The sequence below is a fragment of the Anolis carolinensis genome, chromosome 1, assembly GCF_035594765.1.
Source record: "Anolis carolinensis isolate JA03-04 chromosome 1, rAnoCar3.1.pri, whole genome shotgun sequence".
Lineage (NCBI taxonomy): Eukaryota > Metazoa > Chordata > Lepidosauria > Squamata > Dactyloidae > Anolis > Anolis carolinensis.
In genome coordinates this window covers 211,053,515-211,075,648 of record NC_085841.1, presented here as the reverse complement: position 1 = coordinate 211,075,648, position 22,134 = coordinate 211,053,515, and the positions used below count along the sequence as shown (strand labels likewise).

The 22,134-nt window shown below is 40.0% G+C and overlaps 1 protein-coding gene across 1 annotated transcript; it reads right to left on the bottom strand.

The window, feature by feature from the left end:
* Positions 1 to 1,453: 1,453 nt before the first annotated feature.
* LOC100557049 (plasma membrane ascorbate-dependent reductase CYBRD1) lies at positions 1,454 to 19,496 on the bottom strand. Its single transcript, XM_003226167.4, has 4 exons — positions 19,237 to 19,496; positions 11,760 to 11,968; positions 6,276 to 6,430; positions 1,454 to 6,187 (listed from the first exon to the last, which is right to left on the bottom strand). The coding sequence occupies exons 1-4, from the start codon at positions 19,421 to 19,423 to the stop codon at positions 5,896 to 5,898; spliced, it is 843 nt and encodes a 280-aa protein (XP_003226215.2). The 5' UTR covers positions 19,424 to 19,496; the 3' UTR covers positions 1,454 to 5,895.
* Between the last annotated feature and the right edge of the window lie 2,638 nt (positions 19,497 to 22,134).

Below are 22,134 nucleotides of genomic sequence, written 5' to 3'. Positions count from 1 at the left end.
TAGAGGAATTCCAGACATGAATCAATCAGGGGCAGCTAACACCTCCAAACAAAGGATTCCCCCAGGCAGGAATGAAGCTGGCAAGGCCATTAATGCTAATCAAGATGATTAATTACAACATTCACACTGGCCTCCAACAAACAAGCCTTCTTTCTCCCACCCCGGACCTTCCACAGATATATAAAACTCTTTTGCTTAGTTTTCCAATATACCTCACAACCTCTGAGGATGCCTGCCATAGATGTTACCCCCCCCCCCCATAAAAATAGACTATCTTTCTCTCTCTCTAGTTCTCTTTTGTGGCCTCCGCCTGGATAATGGAACAGCAGCTGCTCGTTATATAAAATGGGTAAGTCAAGATTTGCTTTTGGGAATTTAAAAAAATATTTCCAAGCAGCAAGTAGTGAAATATAGATTAGGCATGTGCAATCCAAGAAAAAAATGGTTCTAAACTCTGTCTGAAAATAGGGGGCGCTGGCGCTTCATTTCTAAAGTCATTTCCAAATTTTGAAGCAAAATATTTGAAACTTTCCAAAACTTCGGAATATTTATAATTAATTCGTTAATGGCGGACGCCCATGCGCAATAGCGAAAAACAGCACTAAAGGGAGGAACTTTAGGGGACCCTCCGACCCTAAATTTTCAGCTAACATGATAAAACTTGCTACAGTGGTAGAACACATTTACAACTCCTAGCTCACCAAATTTCAAAGTTTCCCTTATCCTCTGATTTTTGGTGAATTTTCATAGTTTATACAATTTTTAAAAAAATAATTGCAGAAATCTGTTCCTGGTTTGAAAGTCTTATTTCCCGTTTCACTGGGTTGTCTTTACTTTGAAAGTCATTGTTCTGCTTCAGAAACTTTGTTTTTGTGGCTGAAACTCTGTTAAATCGGTGGGCGGTGGACATCCAGTAAACCATAATGTGCAATCATAGCATGACGTCCCTTGCGCAAAGACAAAGTTCTGGCAGTGTAATGATGTTTTGCCATGTTGTTGTGAAAGAACCAATTAGGAAGTGACAGTTATCAACCAGGAACAGAAATCATAGCACACCATCAAACCACTCCTGACAGATGCCCCCCGGCCTCAGAATAAGGAAATCTGTTTCTGGTTTGAAAGTGTTATTTCCTGTTGTTACATGGGGTTTTTTGGGGCTGAGAGCTGAAAGGGGGTGGGTGGGGAATGTTAAGAGGCTCCCAAGGATGTGCTAGGTCTTTTTTTAAGGTGATGTATGAAGAATTCTTCAATGAAAAAGAATTCACATGTATTGTTGATTCAAAATAAATGAAAATAGTTGCCAACCACTGAAACCAGCATAACAGAAACTGAGAATATCAAGAATTTCTTCTTACTGCCATTATTTCCACGTACAACTGGTATGTCACAAAAGGTCTTCAAGAAATGTCCCAAGAAACAGAGGCTGCATTTACACTGTAACAACAACAACAACAACAACGGCAACCACTTTATTTATATCCCGCCGCCACCATCTCCCAAAGGGGACTCAGAGCTGCTTACAAAAGCACATAATAGTGCTGCAGAATACACAAGGCACAGCAAAATACATAAACATTTATAAAACAATAACAACTCTAGTTATAGAGTTAGTGCAGCTTCATACCATTTTAGCTGACATGGCTCAATGCTATGGAATCTGTAGTTTGAGACACCTGCACTCTTTGGCACAGGTGGCTAAATATTATAACTCCTGCAATTCCATCACATTGAGCCATGGTAGGAAAGTGGTGTTAAATTGCATTAATCCTACAATATAGACACTGAGTCTCTATAGTAAGCTATCCTGTAAGCGTTAAAATGTGACTTGTTTGTTATGTCAATTGGCACGACTTTGTATACAGTGTCAATAGCAGAATTCTATATAGCAGTGTATGCTTCAATAACCTTTATTGCATTATAAAAACAGTAGTGAAATTTCTTTGGTCTGCAAAATAAGCACTACAAATGGCAAATATTAAAATATTCAGATTTAAAATACAAAGAACGTTTGGTAAATAAAATATCTGATAGTTTCTGATAAGTTTCCCATTATAAAGAGTCAGCGTATAATAGAGTCATACATAGTTTGTTTGTTCTTATTTACAATACAATATGCTTCAACTTTAATGAGAAGCCTGTATGCTGCTCTGGTATAATCATATAATAATATGACATTGGCATTAAAAAAATCATAACAGAGCATTTTCAGCACTCTTACACATGTCAAAAAATGCCAGCATATTTTGCAACTTCTTTAACATGCATCACGATCTAATACAACTTGGCATCATGTAAACTGACAATGAAGAATATGCCAGAAGGATAAGGAACTTTGGTTCACAAAATGTACACTCTGCCAGTTCTTTTGCTGGCTGGAGGTTTGCTAGCAGAAATTTCCAAGAATTCACCAAACTGCAAATCCTGGGATTTCATAGGACAGAAGGTGGCATCAAAGTGCTGTAGAGAACCTTCTTTTCTATGAAATCCTGGGATTTGAAGTTTGGTGAAATTCTTAGAAATTTATGCTAGAAGTCTCTATGGCGTTTGCAATTTTGTAGGACAGAGCAATGGTGTTTAAACCAAGATTGTCTCACAATATCACCATTTGGAGAAACAGGTCATAATTCTACCTATCACATTTTCCTCTCATTGAGGGAAGTTTTGTTTCTGCCCACAAATTAAGCAGACTTGGAAACGAGACTTCTAGCACAGTGGGGCTTCCCACAGGATAATGACATTAATGCATCCAATTTAATGTTTGATCATCTAAATCCATTCAGGAACTAAGTGCTGATTTCCATTGGCATTCACGAGAATAGAAGTGTTTTGAAACGGATATAAAAGTTTTTTTAAAGAACAGGTTCAAACCATTTTGAAATAGACAAAGTAGGTGAAATAGTGGAAAAGACACATGAATGGCAGGTTTGGCCCCCAATTTGCAGTTACTTTTTTTTTTTTTTACAAATCACATTTGCCTGTGTGTAGCAGTAGACCCTGGCGATTACACTTACAACATTTGACATTCCTCCCTACATTTCTCTTCTATGCCTCGTGCCAAATTACACACAGAACTAAGAACAGCCAGTCTTTCCTGAAAATTGTAACTTTTGCAGTTTACATGATGCTGTTAAAACTGAAGCTATTTTGAAACTCCAGATTTATCAAAACCACAATGATTCAGTGTCACTTCGGACTAGTTTTCCCTTATTTTACAAAACTACATAATGTCCTCTAAATTTTTAGATTTGGTAACATTTCATTTAGGAATAAAAAGAATTCCCTCCCATTTGTTTTGAAGGTGTTTTCTATAGAGGGCCAGGTCTGTTAAGTTGCTCTTGTGACAATAAATAACTCCTCTAACTAACAACTTTCCAACTTAACTATACAGCCAGATCAATAAAGGCTGTTGTTCTAGTGTTGAGAATTCCTAAACAAAGCATAGGAGAATATCCAAGATCACCAAGCCCAAGATAACCAGAAGTGGCTATTCTTCTGTATTTATTCTAAGGTAAAGGTAAAGGTTTTCCACTGACATTGTCTAGTAGTGTCTGGGGGTTGGAGCTCATCTCCATTTCTAAGTCAAAGAGCCAGCGTTGTCCATAGACACCTCCAAGGTCATGTGGCCGGCATGACTGCATGGAGCGCCATTACCTTCCAGCCATAGTGGTACCTATTGATCTACTCACATTTGCATGTTTTCAAACTGATGAGAAGCTGAGGCTAACAGCGGGAGCTCACTTTGCTTCCCAGATTCAAACTGCCAACCTTTCATTCAGCAAGTTCAGCAGCACAGCGGTTTAACCCACTGCGCCACTGGGGGCTCCTAAACATTTATTCTAGTACCGTTAAAACTATAGAAGGCGAATTCATATCTGTTGATGTACTCAAAATACTGTACATTACAACCCCTGAACCCACTGGGGATACAATCCAACCCACAAACACATACACTCTACAGATACCTGAATCTGTAGATAATAGAGAACTATACATTTTGATTATAGTTAGGCTGACATCATAACAGAATCACACTGGAGGATTTAGACAGGCCTCAAAACACTTTGGGAGGTATTTTTTGGAGTGTGGATATGTGAAACTGCGGCTATCAAATCAATGAAAAAAGGAGTTGCACTGTATATCTTATTTTTCAATCTGTTAAATTTGGCACTGCTGGAGAGAAATGCAACCAGAATGCCGCCTGAAGAAGAAAGTACATACACGTAGGATCAACATAATAGGCAAGTTGGAAACGTTAAAAATTATCAGAATCTCCCACCCATGTCAGGCTTGGCTGGGAGATTCCGATAACTGTCGTTCCCAAAGTAAGTTTCCTAGGCTCTAGTGATAACACTGAACCACCCTGGTTACATACAAGATGCTTACACTCACACATAAAATGCCTTTTATTCACAAAGCATTGGTAACTGCCTAAAAACAAACCAAGTAACTGGACAGTCTTCTTTCCTAATCAATTAAAAAAGAAGTTAGGTTCATATTGTTTGATAAGGGAAGGAATTTGAGAAGAGGGAGAACTATTAATTTTAAGATACTGAAAAAAAGTGACTCACTGAAATGTATGATAATTCCAATTCATTGGGAAGAACCAGAATTTGATGCAATGGGATATTACTAGTCAAACTACATATGAAATGTGATTGCATCAAGTGCTTCATTCTTTGATAGACACTGATGGTCATACTTTACTTACGCTTTACATTTTCCTATTGTAGACGAGAATGTGTAATACCTTAACATGCATCCATAATATTTCTATGTGACACCATTCCTGAAAAAATAGTTTAAGAGTGCAGTTACTGGAGAACACGGCTTTGTCCCCAGTGAAGTCCCAGAAACAGAGGGAACATTTAGTCTCAAAAGCTATATTGCAGTTTGCGCAAAAACAGCACTGGCCATCAGTGCTAGCGAACATATAGTGCAGTATTGAAAGCTTAGTACCAGTGCACAGAATTATATGAAACTGATCTGCAAAATTTAAAAAAATGTCGACACCTAAGAGAAAATAGGCATCTGTATGTACAGTATGTTTAGAGTTAGAAGTTACAATAACAATTTTATGAAATTGTTTAGGAAATTAAAATGTTGGCAGAAACACAACACACTCATGTCTCCACAATGGAAAGTATTTGTTAAATTTTTGGATGACAAAAAATGGCTAATGGCATCTTCTGAACCCCAGAGGTGGACAACTACTTTTGAACCTTTTGGAAAGTGAGAGGGTATAAAAAGGCCTCAAGATGTAGCAAAATACACAGAAGCTGAGAGGGGGAAATGCTGATGGTCATTTTTCAATACAATATTTTGACCCCTCATGTTTTGAGGGCAAGGAGATGAGCGAGCCTTGGGGAGGCTCCAAGCAACATGTGGCTAAAACCCCATATAAACCAAGACTATATGAAGAGATGTCAGCAGTACCGACACTGCTACACAAATGGTTTTGGAGAAATTTATGCAAAAATTTCCCTGTTCTCCTTCTATGCCTCAAATTAGCTTTCCTTTCTTCCAGTATCTGAAATTTCTCATTACTGATCATTTAGTATGTTCTTTCTAGAAATATTTTAGGGAGTCACAAGGCGCTTTAAAATTTCACTGGCAAAAACCACCAGGGTGAAGTTTTGTCAGAGGCAAACACAACTCCCTGTCAAATTAACATGTCGCACTTCAATTTTGTTTCTTTTCATCCAAGGATATAATAAGAACACGCAAACAATAAGCATGGATTCTTCTGGATTGAAAAAACTGAACCAAGTATAATCAATTTGGAAATTCCAAACAGCATTAAGAAAGCAATATATAGCACGCTGAATGTCTGAGGGTGAACAAAAGATAGTCCTTTCTGTACTGAAAGATGTCCTTCTCTGACAGCCACCATCATCTTCACATGGTTGACCTCTGCCCAGCTTCATCGAGTATGGGATTTCGTTTTCTAGCTACGGCCTCACCGTTGGCCTCTACAGCAGATTCATCAGCCATAACCAATCCCTCTTCATTATAATCCAATCTCCCCACATTTTGCTGTAATTTAGAGGTGTTTTCTGCCGGGCGCTTCCAGTGTGCCCTTGTTACCACCCACAGCACAAGCACACCAAAGACCACAAGGATAACCCCAAGGGTGTTGACAACAAGAGCTTCATCTGGAAAATCGCTGTACCGAGGCTCAGGTATTCTCCTGGTGGGAAAGAGAATGACCATAAAATCAGAATGAGCAAGGTCATTTGAAACATGCACATGGGATAATTAATGCTAAAAATACTTACAAAGAAAAAATAAGCTTTTCTGTAATTCCCATGAGCGCTGTGGCAATCACTGTTCCAAAGAGGAAAAGGCCTGAATAAACATGTATTGGCATAATGGCTGCCCGAAGAGAAGCAGGAGCAAAAGGAAACAGGAAGACTGCAATGCCTACAAAAATCTAAACACAGATAATATTATTTTATTTTGTTTTCAAATTTTATTTAAACACAAAGAATCCTTAAGCAGGGTGTCAAACTAAATTTTCATTGAAGGCCACATCAGCCTTATGGTTGCCTTCAAAGGGTCATTGAATCCATTGATACAGAGGGCCAACTATATATATGTATATGCATATATTTATATAGGGGGCCCCTAGTGGCACGGTGTGCTAAAGCGCTGAGCTGCTGAACTTGCAGACCAAAAGGTCCCAGGTTCAAATCCTGGGAGCGGAATGAGCACCCGCTGTTAGCCCCAGTTCCTGCCAACCTAGCAGTTTGAAAACATGCCAATGTGAGTAGATCAATAGGTACCGCTCCGGCGGGAAGGTAACGGCGCTCCATGCAGTCATGCTGGCCACATGACCTTGGAGGTGTCTCTGGATAACGCCGGCTCTTCAGCTTAGAAATTGAGATGAGCACCAACCCCCAGAGTCGGACACGACTGGACTTAACGTCAGGGGAAACCTTTAGTTTTACCTTATATTTATATAGTGGTTGGTGCTCTTTAGTTTTTATCCAATTTGGGTCTCCCGATGTTACTTAATGACAACTCTCCTTTTGATTATCTGCCATGCAGACTGGGGATAATGGGAATTGCAACCCAACAGCACTTGTGGCCCTGAGGTTGGGGAAAGGTTATAGGACATTTTAATATCAGATATTATATCCACAAGCCTTGTATCTGAATTGAAACCCCACTATCCTGAGTAAACACAAAAAACTGCAGCCTTCCAGATGTTACTGTATTACAACTTCTATCAGTTGTAGTTATGATGTCTAATGATAAGGAACACAGGAGTTGTAATCCAGTATCTGGAAGGGCACACAAAATGACATGGCAGGCTGGATTCAGCCCACAGGTCTTGCATTTCACATTTGTGTCTTAAAGAGTAATACTTGGAATAAAATTTAGTGGGTCCAAGTCCACCCAGTCAGATGCATAAACTATAATCCTAAATTGACAGTGAAACAAAATATAGATGGGGACAAGATGGTGTTACTATGAAAGGGCTCATTCACATTACAGAATTGTAGCATTATTGTTCCATTTTAGTTGCCATGGCAATATCCTATGAAATTCTGGGACTGGTAGTCTGGTGAGGTACTTGGGAGTTCACTGACTGAGAACTGCCAATCACAGAATTCCATGGACAGAGCCACTGCAATCTAAGTGGAATAATAGTACAGTAGAGTCTCACTTATCCAACATAAACTGGCCGGCAGAACGTTGGATAAGCGAATATATTGGATAATAAGGAGGGATAAAGGAAAAGCCTATTAAACATTAAATTAGGTTATGATTTTACAAATTAAGCACCAAAACATCATGTTTTACAACAAATTTAACAGAAAAAGTAGTTCAATACGCAGTAATGCTATGTAGTAATTACTGTATTTACAAATTTAGCACCAAAATATCATGATGTATTGAAAATATTGACTACAAAAATGCGTTGGATAATCCAGAACGTTGGATAAGTGAGTGTTGGATAAGTGAGACTCTACTGTAATTAATTCTGTAGTGTGAATGGCCCCAGGATAAAGGAAGGCTGCTATTAAACTGTACAAAAACAAAATAATCTCTCCAAAAAACAAATAGTTGAACAGAGAATGTATGTTTGCTTCTGTCTAGCTTCATAAATAAAACCACATTCTTATTATTTGCATTAATACAAAGGCAATAACAGCATTTCTTAGCATAATTTTCATAAAAGATGCTGAAAACCTCTTAAAAAGTGATTTTTGACAAAATAGTCACAAATAATTATTACAATGATTAAAACTTTGAAATGCTCAAATCAGATTTCTTAATACAAAATCATATACAGTAGTCTCGCTTATTCAATGTAAACGGGCCGGCAGAACGTTGGATAAGCGAATATCTTGGATAATAAGGAGAGATTAAGGAAAAGCCTATTAAACATCCAATTAGGTTATGATTTTACAAATTAAGCACCAAAACATCATGTTATACAACGAATTAGATAGAAAAAGTAGTTCAATACGTAGTAATGCTATGTAGTAATTACTGTATTTATGAATTTAGCACCAAAATATCATGATGTATTGAAAACACTGACTACAAAAATCCAGAACATTGGATAGGCGAGTGTTGGATAAGTGAGACTCTACTGTATGTACATTTTAAAAGATTTAAACAGTATTAAACTGTGTTTATGAGACAGCAGCATTGTCCACAAACATTACGAAAATATTTAATTTTCACTTTAAAAACCGAAAGCAGCAGCCACAGAAATGCTAATCGCCTGTGGCTTTGCTTCCAAGATCTTTTAAAAAAAACACCCAAAGAAATGTGAAAGAGCAAGGCAAGGGGTACCTAGCTCAAATAACACACAGCTTCTTCTATTACTATCACAACATGCTCTTTAACTCTCAAGTCGCTTCTGACACAATTTTTAAAAAACTGGTGTGAAATGAAGGATGGTGAATGTACTGTTGTCACAAGAATCCATGGCTCAGCTCAGTCATTTTAAAATGGCATCCAAGCTCAAATAAATAAAGCCTCCATCAGCTAAAATCCAAGCTGATGCATTCCTTGTGTCTATCTTTAAATCAAAGAGCCAGCTGCAAACACTAGAGAACTGGGCACTCTTCCACAGATCAACTGACCTGCTCTGAATGGGAATGAAGAGGAAATGCTCATCTCCCTTGGTGTGTTTCATCACACACACTCTGGCACACAAAAATGGGGGTGGGATGGGATTAATGGTGCTACAACCTGTGCGGTATCCACTGGGTGAGTAAATAACTAGAACAGTAGTTCTCTTAGAACTGCATAAGGCTGGTGGTGAGCCTCAGCTTGATGGAGGGGAAGCCATGCCTTTCCATCAGGCCAAGGCTTGCTAGCCTTGAGAGATTCTCAATTCGTCATTCAATGGTTTTAAGGCCTCATGAATGAGGCCAGTTGGGAATTTTAGCAATATACAGCAATTTGGCAAGTTCCCTAGTCTTGGCCTAAGTGGTGTGGCTTCTCAAATAGCCTCATTCATTTTACGTACTTTCCTGACATGCTATGTCTGCAACATTGGGTAAATGACATTTAAGGGCAAGTCCATTTTTTGCAATATGTACCTTCAAAATTGAGGTACACATTACATTCAATGGTGGATTATACTCAAGTAAGTAAAGTAATTTCTGACCAGTAGTCCTGCTGACCAGGGCTTGTGCAAATTCTCTAATATTTCACAGCTGAAAACCAGGATACATGTGGTCAAGCAGTATCATCAGACTGTGCTCAAAAGGGATGGCCAAACTACAAGTTGACAAAATGAGGAAAAACATACAAAAATACAATTTGTATAATATTACATAACACTAGGATTGTCAGGTTTTCAAAACAACAATAACAGACTGTCAAGATCCATGACATACTGTGTGCGGCACAGTGCAAGATCATCGATTAGGAAGTGGCCAAAGAAAAGCGAATACCAAATAAAAGTGTTCTATATTTTCCTTCACCTTCTCACTGAACTTTGCTTTTGTTTACAATGCAGAATCCACTCGTAAATAAATGTGGAACTGCCTAAGGCTGAGAAGGGACATGTTGAGGGCCATGTATAAATATGTGAGGGGAAGTCATAGGGAGAAGGGAGCAAGTTTGTTTTCTGCTGCCCTGGAGACTAGGATGCGGAATAATGGCTTCAAACTACAGGAAAGGAGATTCCACCTGAACATCAGGAAGAACTTCCTCACTGTGAGGGCTGTTCGGCAGTGGAACTCTCTCCCCTGGACTGTGGTGGAGGCTCCTTCTTTGGAGGCTTTTAAGCAGAGGCTGGATGGCCATCTGTCAGGGGTAATTTGAATGCAATTTTCCTGCTTATTGACAGGGGATTTATTTATTTTATTTATTTACAGTACAGTAGAGTCTCACTTATCCAACGTTCTGGATTATCAACGCATTTTTGTAGTCAATGTTTTCAATACATTGTGATATTTTGGTGCTAAATTCGTAAATACAGTAAGTACTACGTAACATTACTGCGTATTGAACTACTTTTTCTGTCAAATTTGTTTTATAGCATGATATTTTGGTGCTTAATTTGTAAAATCATAACCTAATTTGATGTTTAATAGGCTTTTCCTTAATCCCTCCTTATTATCTAACATATTCGCTTATCCAACATTTTGCCGGCCCGTTTATGTTGGATAAGTGAGACTCTACTGTATTTATATTCTGCCCTTCTCACCCCGAAGGGGACTCAGGGCGGATCACAATGTACTAGTTTTCCTGTGACATAACATTTTGACCCAACTGTAGCTTCTGAAACTAACCTACTTCACGGGGTTATAAGGCAGCTCCCTTTTAGTAGAATGATGTGTTTATTGTTTTTGTACATCAAGAGATTGGAATGAACTCATTCCATTAGCCACTGCAGGACTTTCTTCCTGCACTGACTGTACTAAAAAGGTCAGGATTCTGCTTAAATGTTGGCAAAAAAGTCAGCTTTGAAGTTTTTGCAGGTAGCTGTTTAGGGGCAAAAAAAGGTCTCATTATTATTTCTTCTCATGAGCTACATCCTAGTCATGCTTCTTTAAGACTAGTCACAATGTAGTTTCAAATTTTGTTCATATTGTCCAAACTTTGGGGATCCTTTGGTGCTATCTTCAAGATGTTGGCAAACTATCTTCCCTGACCAAATGTTGCCCAATTATCAGGAAAAGGTAGCATACGTTTGTTTTTTCAGGTTCTTGAAATGGGTGGTTTTGTATAATAGAAAGCCAATCTGTCTAAAGATAACTTCCATATTTACATACAGTAGAGTCTTCCACTTATCCAAGGTTCTGTATTATCCAAGGCAGTTTGCCTTTTAGTAGTCAATGTTTTTGTAGTCAATTTTTCAATAAATTGCGAAATTTTAGTGCTAAATTCATAAATACAGTAATTATTACATAACATTATCATGTACTGAACTGCTTTTTCTATCAATTTGTTGTAAAGCATGATGTTTTGGTACTTAATTTGTAAAATCATAACATAATTTGATGTTTAATAGGCTTTTCCTTAATCCCTCATTATCCAATATTTTCGCTTATCCAATGTTCTGCCGGCCCGTTTATGTTGGATAAGTGAGACTCTACTGTAATTTATTGTTTATGAAGGATACAGTATTTGGTACAACATTTTCTGTTTGCGCAATAGAGAATACAAGATCTGCAATTAAAGCAATCCGCATAGAGATCATTCAGCTATGAAAACATATTGTCAACAAAGATAAAACAAGACACCCCATTCCACCTCTTAAGTACTGTTTACTAATGGTTCCTCACCTGCAGACCGTAAAGAATGACAGCAGTCAATCCAATCCAGCTGTGCAGGCTGTACATGTTAGGAATCTTCTTAGCATTATGGAAATCAAAAACAGCCACCAAAGAAATAACTGCCAGAGTGAAAGCAATAGAATTTAACCCAGCATGGATCAATTTCATCAGGAGTTTGTTGCATTTCCAGGTCCATGGTAACCTGTACACAATAATTGCTAGAAATGGGAAAAGAAAAGAAGAATCTGTAAATTCAGAAAGAATCCACTTTCCCATGATATTAAAATGTTTTTCTATTAATCAAATTATATGTATCAGCTTTTGAGAACTGAGTTAGATGAAGTAATCCTATGGAAATCAACAGCCCAGCTCAAAGAAAGATTGGGACCTTTTCATTACCTTTCCACAACACCGACAGGGCATTCATCAATGATGGGATTTGTGAAATAGCAATGTTGCCTAATACAGAAGTGTGGTTACATTATTGTTTAAGGGCATAAACTAACAAGGGATAATAACAATCAGATAGAATAGGGTTTAGTTCTTTGTCTCTTTGGTTAATTGTAGTTTAGTAGCAGTAGACAGTAAATAGTCGTGCAGTTCTGGTTGCTTTATATATCTAAAACATTGCTTGTTTTATTTAGCCTTTTTCTTAAATAAAAGAATTACTTTAAAAAAGGAACCCAATCCTACTGAAGAAAGGGCATCAGATTTCCACAGTATGACATTTCTCTCTGATGCCTCTTATTAAAGGAGGTATTATGAAATAATGAAACATGCTGCCAAACATTTTTTGTTTCCTGTGGTTCATCTTCTCTATGATTTCTCTTTTCTTTTGAAAATTCTCTTTCAGAATATTTTCAAGGAAAGACATTGCTTTCTTTTACTAACTATGCCTAGAGATTAGATAAATTACTTTTTGGACATCTCCCAGAATATTTTTCAGCGCCTTCCAAGTTGCCCAGCCTTCTGTGTTCCTCATCTGATATCAGCCATGGATTGATGTTCCGGAGTTTAGCCTGCCACTTTTGGACTCTCACGTGCTGAGGTGTTCCTGCAAGTATCTCTGCCAATCTTAGGAAGCTGTTTCTTGATTTAAGGCATTGGCATGCTGGCTGATATCCAGAGGATGGGCCGGAGATCTCAATGCCTTGGTCCTTTCATTTCTGGTTGCTACTTCCTAACAGATGTTAGGTGGTGTAATTCCGGCTAAGTATAATTTCTCCAGTGGTGTGGGGCGTAGACATCCTGTAATAATATGGCATCCTGTAATAATGTGGCATGTCTCATCCACTGTTTTAACCTGGTAAGATGTATTCCACAGTGGGCATGCGTATTCGCAGCAGAGTAGTAAAACACAAGGGAAGATCTCTTCATTGTATCTGTTTGTGATTCCCAGGTTGTGCCAGTCAGCTTTCATATAATGTTATTTCTAGAACCCACTTTTTGCTTGATATTCAGTACTTCTTATAAGTCAGAGCAGGGTTCAAAGTGACTACCAAGTCTTTTGGTGTGCTGCAATGCTTGTGAGGTGATCCTCAGGTGAACCTCAGAGCTCGAGATGCTTGTCTGTTCTTAAAATGAAAAGCACACGGCTGCGTTTTAGCAATGAGATATGAGATGAGCCGGGACGAATTAGGGCTTGTAGCTGGCAATGTTATGAAGATTCTGACCCCTTCTACACTGCCATATATAAAATCCAGATTATCTGCTTTGAATTGGATTACATGGCAATGTAGACTCATATAATCCAGTTTAAAGGAGATACTCTGGCAATGCTGCCAACTTGGGGTGATTGACCTTGTCATTAGAGAGTTATAACTCACCCAGATTCAGAGAACACTGAACCCAGGAAGTAACAGATCTGGACAGACCCAAGATGGCTAACTGTGCATACTGGGGGAGTTTTGGGAGGGCTGACCCAATAATCCGGGCATCGCCAGGTACCCAAGCTAGTCTATATCTACATTTCTATATCTATCTGTACACATAATAAAAATGTATATGTGTGTATGTGGAGGAGGTGTCCACTTACACAGACAGCCTCCCGCCTCCACAAACAGCTATAGTTCCCACTGAGCAGAAGACACCCATGGCCTCTCTCCATTGACTTGCAAGTTATAGTGAGAACCATGAAAATGCAGCCCAAACTCTGCCAGTCCTCCACAAACACCATTCTGTCCCCCACCCAAGGGAAGGCTTTCCTGAGGGGACAATTTCCTCCTGGATGTTCAGGTTTTTTTTCTCCAGAATGGACATCCCAGGGTTCCTTAATTTGCATGACCCCGCCCACTGCCTCTCCCTTAACCCTTTCCTGCCCTTTCCTATGGCACAGCTAACAGAGAAATATTCACCATGATTTACAGGAGTTGTAGTTCACCTACATCCAGAGAGAACTGTTAACGATGGATCTGGAGCAAAATTGGCACAGAGAAGCCTCATGCTCAACTGAAAATACTGCAGGAGTTTGTGGTAATAGACCTTGATTTTGGGAGTTGTAGTTCACCTGCATCCAGAGAGCACTGAACCCAGCAAACGACGGACCTGGACCACACTTGGCACATACATCCAACATGTGAATACAGGTGAGGTTCTGTGGGTGATTGTCCTTTAATTCTGGGAGTTGTAGTTCACTCTTATCCAGAGAGCACTGAACCCAGCCAACGACGTATCTGGGCCAAACTTGGCACACAGACCCAACATGGCCAACTGGTAAGATTGGCAGGGTTTGGGGGTGATTGTCCAAGGAATCTGGGAATTGTAGTTCACCTACATCCTTATGCAATTTCTAATGGGAGCATTCATACAAAACAAAAGCAAAGACTGGCTTTTTTCTAATAAATAGTGTTATACATTACCAAATGGATATTACCAAACATCCCAAAACAAACAATGCCTTCTTCTAATAACCTGGGCACCGCCAGGTCCCCTAAGCTAGTAAGTCAAAAAGAAAACTGTTTTCAAATGGAATGTCCTGGATCATGAAGCAATATATATTTCTTCGTGCTACAGGAAGCACAATATTGACATTATTAAAGCTTCTTTTCAAGTTAACATATTTACATAATACTTATTTTCATAGTTTCGCATGCCCCCTCTCCTGCTCTGCCACGTTGGATTGAATCTTCCACATTCAATCCAAAAATATGGTTGCCTTCTTTTCAGTATTGCAACAGGTTGCCAGGAATTTTTTAATCATATTAGAATAAGAGAAGCTAAACTACGTAACACCTTCATGAAGTCTATGCTATGTTTATGTTCCAATAAATTCTTTTGGTTAAGATCCAGTGGGATATACTCCTTAGCAAACATGTACAAGTGCCTAGTTTTACAGCACAGTCTTCTACAATATTATTATTATTAGTAGTAGCAGTAGCAGTAGTAGTACCCTGCTCTTCTTCCAAGACTAGGACTCAAAGCAGCTCGCCAGCATAAAAGCAATACAGTTTAAAACTACAAAATATAAATATTAAGATGGCGTAATTGACTAAAACAAATAAAGAACTGTTAAAAAAACATTCTTAATACTATACAGCAGCCTCTGGCCCATTCTTAAAAACTCTTTGCCTTGAAAGCCTGTCTGAATATAAAGGTTCTAGCCTGCTTTTGAAAGGAATCACATAACACTATGTCACAAAATGTGAAACATTTTCTGTTCTTGGTTTGAAAGTGTTATTTCCTATATAATTGTGTGGTACGTACTTTGAAAGGAGTCATTATACTCCAGAAACCTTTTTTTTGGCTGCCACACACTACAGTAAAGTTTCACTTATCCAACATAAACAGGCCGGCAGAACGTTGGATAAGCGAATACGTTGGATAATAAGGAGGGATTAAGGAAACGCCTAATAAATGTCAAATTACATTATGATTTTACAAATTAAGCACCAAAACATTGTTTTACAACAAGTCTGTCACTTGTTTGGGAGCGTGGCCATATTTGTGGTGTTGTTGGACATGTTGGCCCACTGCGCATTGCTGCCTAGAGACAGCTGTGGATCTGGGCAGGAGGTGGACTCTGTTGGATAAAACAAAACATTTGATAAGTAAGACTCTACTGTATGTTGAATTGGTTGAGACTCTATGAGATAGTCATTGAAGCTATAGCAAAATGTGCTGCAGGATGTCCTGCAAGTTTATCATCTTTCCATGTTTTTATGATAGAACCAATTAGGAAATATTTATAACCCAGAAACAAAAATCTTGTTACACTGTGTAATCATCCTGATGTTCTTGAACTCAACCCCACAGCATTTCTTGCAATGATCTAATGATGACTAGGCTGTTGGGAATTGCTGTCAACAACATCTAGTTTTACTTTACACATACAAGTTTTAAAACCACTTAAAAGTGTTATTAGATACTGTGGTGTGCTTTCAAATCATTTCCAAAACCATCACAGGGTTTTCCTGTCAATATTTGTTCAGGGAAGTTTGCCATGGTAGTTTTTTTAAGTTAAGAGTTGCCAATGGTGGGCTTCATGGCTGTGTGGAGATTCTCCACTTTGAAATACACTTTGAAATACAATCATACAAAATCCACCTAAATCCTAGACAGTTTTCCCAATTATTTGTGATCATTAATAAAAGGTTAAGAAATATTCCAGAGGGGTAAATAATGCTACTTTGCTGAAGTAAGCATCAAGTGCCATGTGATGAGTACATTTATTGTGGAGTGGGCTAAACATCCACTGAGATGGAAAATGATTTCAAGTTCTAATCCTATACACACTGACTTGAGGGTGCATCCTATGGGCTACTCTTAATTTGAATAGGATTGAAAAATGCAGCTCCATACTGGCAGAACAAACTCAACAAAAACATGGCCATACAGCCCGGAAAACTCACAGCAACCCAGTTATTCTGGAGCCATGAAAACCTTCGACAACACATTCAACAAAGAGACTTTTGTCACAAAGTCTTACAAATCATTTCCTGCAAGTGCTTAGGCAACACTGAATAAACAAGACACCAATCTAGGGATTCTTGGCCGATCCTAGTAAATCCTTTTCTATGCTTAAACATGATAAAAATGTATGGTGTTGTCTTTCTTACCAGCCATTCTTGTAAAGATTAAGGAACCTCTCCTCTCCTCACTGCTTATAACATGAGACAGCAATTTAATCTAATCAAATCAATCCCCAAGTGCAAAGGAACAATGGACTCAAAAGCTCTAAATATTCAAACTATTCCAAAAGCCCAACATTAATACAAACAGGAAGCACAGAAAATGATCACAAAGGCTTTGTTGCACAAGAGAGAGTCTGACTCCAGATGTGCTGATGCCGCCATGAAAACTGCAAAGTCACTGTTACAAGACGTGAATTTTGCTTCTACCGGTAGGTCCAAAATTAATTATGTAACCAGAAAAATGGACACTCGACATCTTGTGCAATACATCTGGTGGATGCAGCAGCGTTGAGACATATGGAGAACCACATATTATCACCTCTGCTATAAGAAGCTACTTACATTGATTATAATTAGGTTGAGAAAACAAGCCAAGGACAGAGAAACTGCTAATTTAAACTGATTAAGGTAAAGGTTTCCCCTGACGTTAAGTCCAGTCATGTCTGACTCTGGGGTTGGTGCTCATCTCCATTTCTAAGCTGAAGAGCCGGCATTGTCCGTAGACACCTCCAAGGTCATGTGGCTGGCAGGGTTAAGTCCAGTCATGTCTGACTTTGGGGGTTGTTGCTCATCTCCATTTCTAAGTCAGTAGACACCTCCAAGGTCATGTGGCTGGCATGACTGCATGGAGCGCCGTTACCTTTCCGCTGGAGTGGTACCTATTGATCTACTCACATTGGCATGTTTTCGAACTGCTAGGTTGGCAGGAGCTGGAGCTAACAGTGGCCGCTCACGCCACTCCCAGAGTTTGAACCTGGGACCTTTTGGTCTCCAGCTCAGTGCTTTAACGCATTTCGCCACCGGGGCTCCAGTTGTTCCTGGGTTATAAATTTACAGCATTTATTTTATTTACAGCATTTATATTCCGCCCTTCTCACCCCGAAGGGCACTCAGGGCGGATCACATTGCACACATAAAGGCAAACATTCAATGCCATGACACAGAACAGAGACAGAGACAAGACGCAGGCCTCGAACTCATAACCTCTTGGTCAGAGTGATTTGTTGATTTGTTGCAGCTGGCTTGCTTTCCAGCCTGCGCCACTGCCCAGTTAGTCATCTCCTAACTGGTTTTATCATAAAAACATGGGAAATGTTTATTAAACTGCAAAAACTTTGTTTTGGTAGGACATCCTGCAGCACATTTTGCACTAGTTTTACAATGACTATCTCACAGAGTCTCAACCAACATAGTTTGTAGCGGCCACAAACAAAGTTTCTGGAGTGGAGCAACTATTTTCAAAGTAAGGACTGCACAATGAAACAGGAAATAACACTTTCAAACCAGGAACAGGATTTTTTTCCACATTTTGTTACATAGTGTTACAGTCAGCCCCCACCCCCAATATACATAGATTGTACCTCCACAGATTACATTATCCAGTTTAAAAATCGCATTGTACTTTTTTTTACATAAGAGATACTATTTCGCTTCGTCATTGTATATAAGGAAACCTGGGTGTATCAGTATCTACAGGGCCAGGGCGGGGTCTGGAACTAAACTCCAGCAGACAATCAGGCATGGGCAAACTTCGGCCCATTAGGTGTTTTGGACTTCAACTCTCACAATTCCTAACAGAATTGGGGGAGCTGAAGTCCAAAACACCTGGAAGGCCTGAGTCAGATACCAAGGGCCCACTGTTCCTTTTCACTCCCGTTTTTGACATAAACATCTGCTGCACCTTTTCGCCGAGAAAGACACTGCGCAATTTGGTTGTTTTCCAGGGTCTCCGAGTGGTGCCTTGATTCTGCATTCTCCCTCTGCAGATATCAACGAAAAAGCCAAGCAAAACAGAGCAGGCAAGAGACCCCCACCTACCCTGCCTTATAATGCCTTTTTAGTATGCAAATTAGAACTGGACTATATGGCAGTAATCTGCATGATATGACAGTATCGACGCGTAGCACTTCTTTAATTCACCCCAAATCTTTTGCAATGGAAGAGTCACCACTGGCGCAGTCTTTTAGGGGCACCAGCTTCTTACATGAAAAAGAGACAGACGACGCAGCATGACAAGAAATGCCAATCGAGTTGAGGTATTTGCAAGGTCTCTCGCCGCCTTTGGCGCTTTACCAAACTGCAAACCTCAGGATCTCATAACACTGAGGCAGGGCAGTTCAAGCGGCGTCAAACTGCATTCCTGCCGCAGTGTGCGGAGTCCCATGGGACTGTTGTTTTCCATCCAGCTGCGTTGTGTACCAGAGAGCGCGACTTCGCCAAGGGTTTGGGAAGATAGTTTCGTTCTCTTCCCGCCACTCTAACCGATAATAACAACGCAATAACTTTGCCTCCCTTCTTTCTCAAAACCTCCCCGCTCCCCTTTGCTTGCTTGTTGTTGTTGCCGCCTTCTTACGCACCGAGGCCCTGGACGAAGATGAAGCCCGTGACCATGAGGACGGGGTGCCAGTTGAACTCGGGCGCGCCGCCGTCCCAGCCCAAACCCTCGCGGTAGTAGCATGTCCACACCAGGGAGAAGCTCACCGCCGCCAGGCCCAGGAGCAGCGCCGAGCCCAGCAGCGCCAGGAACAACAACAAGCCCTCCATCCTCGCCTGCCCGCTTGTTCTGCCGCTGCCAGGACCCGCCGAGGAAAGACAGGCACACGCCGAAACGAGGCGGGGCCAGGACCTCCCTCTCATTGGAGGCAGGGAGAAGCCCCGCCGCCTCCTCAGAATGGATGCAGCCGCCAGCCGGCTCTGGTGAATGCTGTGAAATCATAAACATTGGACTCTTACAAGGCACTACTACCCCACCTAATCCTGTAGCCTAGGGGGCGGTTTAGGGGTTCATCCCCCCTCCCCCATTTTTCAGGTAAAAAAAATTACTGGTTTATTCATGAATTTTAACTGGTTTACCAAATCCCCATGCCAAGTCTATGAGAAGCAAAAATTGGAGTCCCTCAAGAACTGCAAGCACAATCTCGACCAAATTTGGATTATTCACACTATCATTACAGTAGAGTCTCACTAATCCAAGCTAAACGGGCCGGCAGAAGCTTGGATAATCGAATATCTTGGGTTATAAGGACTGATCAAGGAAAAGCCTATTAAACATCAAATTAGGTTATGATTTTGCAAATTAAGCACCAAAACTTCATGTTATACAACAAATTTGACAGAAAAAGTAGTTCAATACGCAGTAATGTTATGTTGTAATTACTGTATTTACGAATTTAGCACCAAAATATCACGATATATTGGAAACATTGACTACAAAAATGGCTTGGATTATCTAGAGGCTTGGATAAGCGAGGCTTGGATTAGTGAGACTCTACTGTACTTAATTGTTTTATTTATTCAGCTGCCAGGTTCGAATCCCACCCGGGGAGAGCACAGATGAGCTCCCTCTATCAGCTCCAGCTCCATGCGGGGACATGAGAGAAGCCTCCCACAAGGATGGTAAAACATCAAAACATCCCGGCGTCCCCTGGATAACGTCCTTGCAGATGGCCAATTCTCTCACTCTAGAAGCGACTCAAGTTGCTCCTGACACGAAAAAAATAAATATTCAAAACATTTATATTCAGCCCTTCGCACCCCCGAAGGGGACTCTGGGCAGAGTACAACATATATATGGCAAGCATTCCATATATAGGGCAAGCATTCCATTACCTTCCTTTCTACCAATTTATATTGCAACTAGCTGTGCCCGGCCACGCGTTGCTGTGGCTTAGTCTGGTGGTGTTGGTCAGTCTACATTATGTTGTATTGATGCTGTGACCTCCACCCTTCTTTATACTCACATTAGTAGTAGTATTTGAAGTCTGTTACCTTCTTCAATTTTTGTGTTGATTGATAATTGCTTGAGATCCCTGTTGTCTTTGGTTTGTTGTTAATTGTAATGTCTGATTCTGCTGAGTGCGGTTTATATTTTTATTGTGGTACAATAGTCTTTTTTTGTTTTGCCTGTGTAGGTGTTTATTATTATTGTTGTTGTAGTGATTATGAAGGTTGGATAAGTTAGATGCTACTGTATTGTTTTTTGGAGGCCCAGTGTAGCACTGACTGGCCTCTCAGCCTCAGTGCCTGGCTCTTTCTTGCCTGTGATGGTGTTGATTCTTATTGTTGTTGTTGTTGTCATTGTTATTATTGTAATTGTTTTTTTGGAGGCCAAGTGTGAATGTAGGGATTGGGGAGGTGGATGAGTTGTGTTGTCAAATGTTGTATTTGTTATAGTCACAATGCGTTGTTGTGAGTTTTGTGGGTCTGGATTGTGGTTTTGTGGTGTGGTTGTGTTGTTATAACTGAGAGGCAAGGCTTTTGTGTTGTGTTGCGAAGTTTTTTATTTCTGGGTCGTTTAGTTGTGTGCCAAGTTTTGTATTTCTGGGGCGTTTAGTTGTGTTGTCATAGTCACGATGCATTGTTGTGAGTTTTGTGGGTCCGGATTGTGGTTTTGTGGTGTGGTTGTGTTGTTACAATCGGGAGGGAATGCTTTTGTGTTGTGTTGCCCAGTTTCGTATTTCTGGGGCGTTTAGTTGTGTTGTTATAGTCATGATGCGTTGTTGTGAGTTTTGTGGGTCCGGTGTGGTTTTGTGGTGTGGTTGTGTTGTTACAACCGGGAGGCAAGGCTTTTGCATTGTTTTGCCAAGTTTTGTATTTCTGGGGCGTTTAGTTGTGTTGTTATAGTCACGATGCATTGTTGTGAGTTTTGTGGGTCCGGATTGTGGTTTTGTGGTGTGGTTGTGTTGTTACAATCAGGAGGGAATGCTTTTGTGTTGTGTTGCCCAGTTTCATATTTCTGGGGCGTTTAGTTGTGTTGTTATAGTCATGATGCGTTGTTGTGAGTTTTGTGGGTCCGGTGTGGTTTTGTGGTGTGGTTGTGTTGTTACAACCGGGAGGCAAGGCTTTTGCATTGTTTTGCCAAGTTTTGTATTTCTGGGGCGTTTAGTTGTGTTGTTATAGTCATGATGCGTTGTTGTGAGTTTTGTGGGTCCAGATTGTGGTTTTGTGTTGTGGTTGTGTTCTTACAACTGGGAGGCAAGGCTTTTGCGTTGTGTTGTCAAATTTTGTATTTCTGGAGCGTTTTGTTGTGTTATAGTCACGATGCGTTGTTGTGAGTTTTGTGGGTCCGGATTGTGGTTTTGTGGTGTAGTTGTGTTGTTACAATCGGGAGAAAAGGCTTTTGTGTTGTGTTGTCAAGTTTTGTATTTCTGGGGCATTTAGTTGTGTGCCAAGTTTCGTATTTCTGGGGCGTTTAGTTGTGTTGTTATAGTCACAATGCATTGTTGTGAGTTTTGTGGGTCCGGATTGTGGTTTTG

Excerpts from the sequence above, each read along its gene's own strand:
- LOC100557049 (XM_003226167.4), bottom strand. The coding sequence starts at position 19,423 with ATGGAGGGCTTGTTGTTGTTCCTGGCGCTGCTGGGCTCGGCGCTGCTC. Across the intron at positions 11,969-19,236 it reads CATCTTCGTCCAGGGCCTCG|CAATTATTGTGTACAGGTTA; the intron begins GTGCGTAAGAAG and ends TCCCATTTCTAG. Across the intron at positions 6,431-11,759 it reads TCATTCTTTACGGTCTGCAG|ATTTTTGTAGGCATTGCAGT; the intron begins GTGAGGAACCAT and ends ATCTGTGTTTAG.